Genomic DNA, 7,389 nt, shown 5'->3' with positions numbered 1-7,389 from the left:
GTAGTTCAGCTCGACACCGGTTTGGCATAAAAGGAGAGGATGACGGGGCAGGTGAGCAGCCAGATGGGAGAGGCGTGGGGCGAGGCCTGGGAGGGGTCCAGAGCGCCCGGGCCCTCCCCAGAGGCACCCCCACCCCTGCAACCCCGCGTGTTTACCAGCCCAGAACCCCCCTGAACCCTGTGCTGTCGGGATCATCACGGAGGCTCCACCACGTAGGCCTGGCCCGTCCTCGGAGCGACCCTCTTCCAGCCTCCCCGCACCCCTCTCCTTCCCATTGCGAGGAGGGTATTCTTAAGATTTATTTGAGAGACAGAGAGCAAGCGTGCAAGCAGGGGGAGGGACAAAGGACAGAGAATCTCAAGCAGACGCCACGCTGAGCGAGGAAGCCACCGAGGCGCTGGATCCCAGGACCCCGGGATCGTGATCTGAGCCGAAGGCAGACGCTTAATGACGGAGCCACCCAGGTGTCCCAGGAGGCTATTAATTTTTAAAATAAGGAAGAAAAAAAACCCTCAGGCATATATGAACAGATAAGCAGCATTTCTCTCCACTAGGCTAGCAAGCCTCATGGAGGGTCTCTTCCTGGTCTACAACACATTAGCAACACCTGCCAGGAGGCTCTGGCTTTCAGATCACTCCTAAGAGGTCCCTCAGGGCAGGTGTCAGGTCTCCGGGACCTCCTTCAGAGACACTTGGCCGGCACCAGCTGCTGACAGGTAAGGCTGCTGGCTTGGCCCCCAATTGCATAGAGACCTTAGTACGTAGCAGGGGTCGTGCTAGGGACCAGGGACGCAGCAGCCCACGTGCCCCATCGTGGAGCTCACATCCAAAGGGATAAGAAGGACAGCAAACAGACGAGTAAAACTACGTATCAGTGGTGATACGTAGCTGAAAAGTAAAACAGGGACAGGGAGACGGGTGGGGGCAGGTGGGCAGGTGCCATCCTGAACAGAGCGGTGAGGGTTAACTCGCCAATAATGTGACATCTAGCCACGAGACAAGGGGGGATTGCACAGGTTATCAGGGAGAGGGAGGGGGAGTTCTAATAGGATGCGGCATGTGCAAAGGCCCTGGGGCAGAGGCATGGCCTGGTGTGTTACTTGAATAGTGAGGAGACCTGGGCAGAGGGACAAGAGGACACGGAGCCGAGCAGCCAGCAGCCCGGTGAGGTACAACCTCATGGCCCCCAACAAGGATGGGGCCAGGACCTGAGAACACGTGGAGCCACGGGCGGTGTTGACCCGGGGGACATGGTCTGACCCAGGTTTGACAGAGCCCAGTGTGGCTGCCGTGGACACAGCCCAGGACAGCTGCTGACAGCTCTGTCCCTTCCCGTGCTCGGCCCACAGCTTGACTCGACGATGATCAGCTGTTTCAACAGTGACCTCTGGAGTCGGAGATGAGAGAAAGCACAGTCCCCATGTCACTGCTGTCATTCCACTGGGAGGAGGGCAGCGGAGCCCAGGCCGTGCGGGGTGTCCACGCACGCCTCGAGGGCAGTGCCTGCTCTCCCGCACACTCTCTGCGGACACCCCGTTCCCTGGGAAGCCGCACGCTCCTCCAGGGCAGAGAGAGAAAGGCACAGGTCTACGTGGAGCTCCTGCTTAGCTTTTACTGACCAGAGGGCTGCATCCGGGAGACCCACGGCTTACCACGGGCACCAGGCCTCCGGGCTCCTGCCTCCACAGAGGACACAGCTGCTCACCTGGGGCGGGGGTCTCTGCAAAGCCGCCTCAGGGCCTGTCTCCACAGACCCAGTGAGCCCCACAGAGACAAGCCAGACGACGGCCCCTCCTTGTCCACAGAGGACAGGACACACACAGGCCCGACGACCCATGCACCGTGGACAGAGGGGGTCCCTGCACCGCCCCAAGAGGCTTGAGTACCCGGGGTTCCTCCTCCAGCCAGGCTGGGCCCCCCACAGTGGCCAGTCCAAGCCCAACAGCACGCTTTTCTTGGTGTTCCCCATGGAATGTGCCTAGAAGCCTCTGGATCATCAGGCTCGGAGGGCGCCGGCTGCTGGGGTACGAGGAGTAAGCAGTGGGGTGCCCCAGCCCAGGGTCGCCCTCGGGCCGGCAGGAGCCCGTGACGCAGTGGCCTAGGAGTGCGGCGCCCGGGGGCCAGCCCGCTTCTCCGTGAAGAAGCTCTTCAGCAGCAGCACCTGGCTGAAGCTGACCACGAACAGGGCAACGGTCTCGCCGACCGACCAGTACGAGACACGGCTGTTGAGGTCTTCAGCCCGGGCCCGGTCCTGTGCCTCGCGGAGCCGGTAATGCGTCTGCGAGTCGATCACCGTCTTCAGAGCCTCGTGGATGGTCACGCAGGCCGACTCCATCTGGGCAGGAAGAGGGAGGCGGTCACACTGGGCGCTGAAACAGGAGGGACGCGTCCACGTGCGGCCACCGCGGCCCCAGGCGGCACAGGGGGAAGCCGGCGTCTGCGTCTGCCTGGTGGAGGGGCAGAGGAAGGAGGGCAGCGGGCCAACAGAAGGCAGGTGAGGCGCACGGAGGCCCACTGGGCTCAGGGATGTGTGGGGAGGAGAGCAGGTGCGGGGGCTCACGGTAAAGGCCTCGGGGTTGACCCTTTGCTGCCACGGCAGGCTGAGAACCCCACTCTGCAAGGCCTCTGGGAGCCAGGATGCCGCGAGGGGCCAGTGGGAGCCGGTCTGGAAGGGGCTGCGCTCTGGGGGCAAGAGCAGACCTGGGCATGGCCATCCTCGAAATTTGGGGACAGATGGGGACACACACACGTACATGTGTCTGCACGTGTGTGGGCCTATGTACCCACACATGCATTTAGTATGCGTAAATACACACAGACGTTGTTTACAAACAAGAGGAAAGGGCCTGTCTGGGTCTCCAGGCTGGAAGTCCACTCTCCGTTTACTTCTGTCCCGGGCTCATGCAGAAACCCTGCACACGCTGCGCTTACCCGTCGCGGGTGCGCCCTGAGCCCTGGGTCCTGGCCGCAGGGCTCAGCTGGACAAGCTGCCCCTCCAGCCTCCTCCCAAGGCTCCAGAATCACCACAAACGGAGGGAGGCAAAAGGAGGAGGGACAGGGAGGACTCCCAAGCCACACGACACGTCAGAGGTGCCACACGACACGTCAGAGGTGCCACACAAGGCACCATGGTCAAGGCCTGGGTCAGAGTCCAGAGGCCCTAGACGGGCACCAGGTGCTGGAAAGTCTCAGATAAGATCTGTGCCAGGGAAGGAGACCCAGTCCCAAAGGGCAACAGGCACTAACATGGCCTTCCTGGTGTCCCTCAGGACCTGGTGTGGGCACCACGGGAGACCTGAGGGCAATCACGTGGTGGGATTCACAGACCCCTGGGAGCACCCCCTCCTGCGACAGCAGCCTCCGCCCCACTCACTGGGATCTTCCAGTATCTAACGGGCACCTCCTCAGCCTGTTACAACATCCGAGCTCAGCAACCTGACCAGCCTGATCCCCCGGGGCCAGGGTGTCTAAGAAACAGGTGAGGCCTTCTCGCTGCCCCTTCTTCTGGTGGCGAGAGGCAGAGGGAGAGCAGACAGGGGACAGGAAAGAGAAACCCCAATTCCTGATCAGTCCCTGCATGAAAGCTTCCCACCAACCTAGATTTATCGCCCAAGGGACAAAAAACTTCTCATGCTAGACCATCGACCCTCGGGGCGTAGCTGCTGCAGCGGCTTACATTACCAAGCGAACATGCCTTTGGTCCTTACGACACAGATGGTGTGAGCAGAGGGGGCTCGGCAAGGCCTTTCCTCAGTGGCGCTGCGTGCAAGCCTGAGCCGGAACCCAGGAATGCCGGAGCAAGGAGCCACAGGGATCCCGCAGGACAAGGCAGGGGGCTCAGAGGGGAAGGTGTCCTTGAGGACTGAATGTGCGAAGAGATGAAGCCGACCCTGAGCCTTCCAGCCCAGGAGCGGGACCGAGGAGAGGCTGACGCTGAGCACAGCCGAGACTGGACGAGAAAGGCTGAACCGGCCCGGGGCCAGCCGATGTCCACTTACCTGCGTGAGAGCGGTGACCCTGTTCCCCATGTCTGGCAGAATGGGGGGCTCGTCGCCCACTTGAAAATCAAAGTAGATGGTCTTGTGAGAGAAGGTGGAAAACTCATTACTGAAGCAAAACTGGTAAACGCCCTTGACCTCAGCCCGGTGGGTGAAGCTGTCATACTGCTTCTTGGTCTCCCGGTAGATGGTGTTCCCCAGGGGGTCCTCCACGTAGCAGTCGACATCGTAGTGGCCTCCGGTGATGACCTGCAACCACAAAGACACCCACAGTCTGCTGTGACCGGTGGGGCAGCCACTGGTATGAAATGCCAACCAGACACCGTGATCAGCCTTGACAAACTTGGTTTTTTTCGTGTAACCGTCACAGCTTTCTAAAGCAGGTGCTAGGACACTGTTCTACCGGGGAGGAAACAGGCTAAGAGAGATGGAGGAAGTCAGCCAGGGTCACGATGCTTGAAAGTGACGGCCAAGATCTGAATCCCTGACCGCCTGACTCCGAAAGGTTTCGTTCTGCAAAGGGGCAAGGAGCCTGATCCTTCCCATTCCACAGAAGAGAAGACGGAGGCTCCCAGCTCAAGCAGGTTGCAGAGTGGGTCTCGTGAATGTTCGTGTCACTACTGGTCGAATTCACAGATTCAGTGGCCATCAGAGGTGAGAGGGTCCTTGGGAATTACATAGTTCAAACTCGCTTAAGAAACATGTCATACAGCAGGGTCATACTGGCGGTCAGTGGCTACAACCAAGGTCCACCGAGGGACACAGTCAATGGCCTCCATCTGCTTCCATACTTCAGAAGTTCCTCTTTGTGCAGATGGGAGAATTTACCTAGTGGCCAGGGCCCCGCTGCTGGAGGCGTTAAAACTGTGCTGGCCGTTCCTTGACAAGAGATTCCTGACCTAGCAGCGCCCAGAGGACCTCCCAGGCTCCTCCAGGCTCACAACAGTTTGCAGTTTGCGCGTTTGCAGTGACTGTGCTGGGGGGGGGGGGGGGGGGGGGGGGGGGCGGGGGGGGGGGCCGGGCGGTAACCCGGCCATAATTCATATTCACATGTGGTGCCCAGAGAAGTGTAAGCGGCCAAATCGGAGACCCCGAGGCCATCCCACACCGTCCCCCAGCAGACCACTCCTTCGGTGGCTCTGGACAGCGAGGACCCACGGAAGGGCCGCCCTCCCTCCTGAGGCTCAGGCCACTGCATCTCCGGGGTGTGCGCGAGCAGGAAGGCGGCTGGGGTCCTTCCCGCTCAGTCCGCCCACCAAAACTCAGGAGCAGACCCCCGCCCCGAGACCCGCTCCTGCGCGCGCCCGAGGTCCGCGGGAGGAGCCTGGACTGCGGGCGGGCAGCAGACGGCAGCAGGCTCTGCGCTCACCCCGCGGCCCCCGCAGCGCGGAGAGGGGCGGGGAAGGAACGCGAAGCCCCCTCCTGCCCGCTGACATATGGGTACACCCGGGACTCCGCGGTCCCAGAGGCTTGGGACGGGGCCCGGGGCGCGCGGCGGCCGCTCCGACCGCGCCCCGGGCCCGGTGCACCTGCGGCGCTCCCCTCCGGCCGGCGAGGGGCGCGGCCCACCTGGTAGTCCAGGGAGAACCTGGCGCCCTGCTCCACGTCCTCGTGGAAGCACTGCCGGGCGCTGTCGGGCAGCTCGAAGGTGAGCTCGGCGCCCCGCGGCCGCTCGGCCCGCAGCAGCACCAGCAGCAGCAGCAGCAGCAGCGCCGAGGCGGAGCGCGCGCCTGCGCGGCCCATGGCGCTCCGCGGCGGTCGGTGGGTCCCGGCCGGGGGCGGCGGCGGCGGGATGCGGGGCGCGGACGTGGCGCGGCGGCGGCGCTTCCGGGAGGGGCGGGCGGTCTGGTGCGCAGGCGCGCGCGGGGAGCCACCCCGCCCCTTCCCGCCGCGCGTGCGCGCTGGCCGAGCGGGCCGGCCACGCCCCCTCCCCCTGCGGCGCCCGGCTCGGCGGGGGGCCTCCGTGGGGGGTGGGGGCGGCCGCCCTGGACTCGGGCCGGCGGGGTCGGCGCCCCTCCCGAGGGGCCCAGGTCCACACGCCCACCGCCGCCGCCGCCACCGCGAGGCACAGCGGCTGCGCGGAGGCCCCGCACCGCCCGGGAGGACCGGCCCGGCCCGGGAGCAGCAGAGGGCGCGCCCGCGGCGCCGCGGCTGCCGGAACCGAGCTTGGGACGGCCGCACGCCCGCTCCCCGGCCACCCCTCCGCGGGCGAGAGACTGCCGCGGCGCCGGGGGCTGACCCCGGCTCGCACCCCCGGCTGGCGCGATGCCCCGGGTCGCACCCTCCGCGGTGCACCTGTCCGGGGGTCGGGACGAGGTGAAGGTTCTCGGGGGGCAAAACCCTCGCTCTTTGCCTTCGACTTCGCAAAAGCCCCGGACGCTGATAAATTGTTTACTGCGTTATCCGTGACCGCTGGCCCGGGAAGGTATTTTGTAGGATCGTGCATAGGGTTTATATTCTACGATCAGGTAGAACAGAGAGAGAAGACGCTGGTTGTGGTCTGGCCGCCCAGTAGAGAACGTTCTCGGGACAGCAGGACCCGACGCGAGTCTCCGTTTCGGGGAAGAGCTACACCGCCCCTACAGACCCCCTTGTGGGCGGGAGGGGCGGGACGGCCTCCAGGCACCTTGGACCAGCACCACGGGCTAAGCAATGTGAAAGCGATCCCTACGGGTAACGTCTGCTAGTACGTCTGGTCAGAGACCAGAGAGGTGTGGAGGGCTGTGCCTTGAGGCTCCTTCCCTGACTCTGTACTGATGAGCACTGTCTCCTAGCTCCTGGCTTAAGAAAACAGGTAAGACGCACCAGGGGAAGCAACAAATGACAGATGGAAGACCAAGCAAGAGGAGCACGGCCAGCTGCATGCTAAGCTAAGACTAACGAAAAGGAGTTTTGCCGGGTTTACGGTTAAGTCCCATGTTTAAGTTCCAAGAAAACACCTGCTTCGGTTCCGAGGTGGGAAGCCCGACCTGGCAGTCGCTCAAGTCAGAACGCTGGAAGACGGATCATGGACAGGTACCAGGATGCCAGACGGCAGAAGTGGAAGAGCTAGAAAAGGAGGAGCCCTGACTTGCATGGGGTTATTAAAGGAAGGGCAGTGTTTCAGCACCTGCTGCTGAAAGGTGGAAGGCGCCACCACTGGAGGTAGGATCAGAGCCCAGTCGTACTGCTTTAGGAGGAATGGTAATAAAGTGGGGGGTGGGTGGTAATTAGGAAGGGGCCGGTTTAGTAAATGGCCAGGGAGGCTTCTCAAGTCAAAGGACATGGGATTTAACCTCAAAAAATAAAACCTAAGGGTGAAGAAAGTGTTAACTTCAAAAGTTGGCATTAACAGGAATCATGAGAGCTGCCTCTTACTTAGCACCTACAGTGTCCCCACCGCGGCACTGGC

General features: G+C 62.7%; 1 protein-coding gene across 2 annotated transcripts; it reads right to left on the bottom strand.

Annotated features, from left to right (window-relative positions):
- Window positions 1–1,598: 1,598 nt before the first annotated feature.
- On the bottom strand, window positions 1,599–5,777 carry TMED3 (transmembrane p24 trafficking protein 3). 2 transcript variants are annotated; one of them, XM_059371405.1, is made up of 3 exons: window positions 5,568–5,777; window positions 3,999–4,247; window positions 1,599–2,335 (listed from the first exon to the last, which is right to left on the bottom strand). In XM_059371405.1, exons 1-3 carry the CDS (start codon window positions 5,739–5,741, stop codon window positions 2,099–2,101), a joined length of 660 nt encoding a protein of 219 aa, XP_059227388.1. In that variant the 5' UTR covers window positions 5,742–5,777; the 3' UTR covers window positions 1,599–2,098. The 2 variants fall into 2 exon arrangements, with proteins under 2 accessions (XP_059227388.1, XP_059227389.1); XM_059371406.1 differs by lacking the exon at window positions 1,599–2,335 and adding an exon at window positions 2,342–2,447.
- Between the last annotated feature and the right edge of the window lie 1,612 nt (window positions 5,778–7,389).

This window comes from Mustela nigripes, chromosome 13 (genome assembly GCF_022355385.1).
Source record: "Mustela nigripes isolate SB6536 chromosome 13, MUSNIG.SB6536, whole genome shotgun sequence".
Classification (NCBI taxonomy): Eukaryota; Metazoa; Chordata; class Mammalia; order Carnivora; family Mustelidae; genus Mustela; species Mustela nigripes.
The sequence above is the reverse complement of the archived record's forward strand: the minus strand, read 5'-3'. Positions and strand labels throughout refer to the sequence as shown.

Coding starts and splice junctions, on each gene's coding strand:
- TMED3 (XM_059371405.1), bottom strand. CDS start 5,741: ATGGGCCGCGCAGGCGCGCGCTCCGCCTCGGCGCTGCTGCTGCTGCTG. Junction 4,248..5,567: donor GGTTCTCCCTGGACTACCAG/GTGGGCCGCGCC, acceptor TTGTGGTTGCAG/GTCATCACCGGAGGCCACTA. Junction 2,336..3,998: donor GGGTCACCGCTCTCACGCAG/GTAAGTGGACAT, acceptor CTTCCTGCCCAG/ATGGAGTCGGCCTGCGTGAC.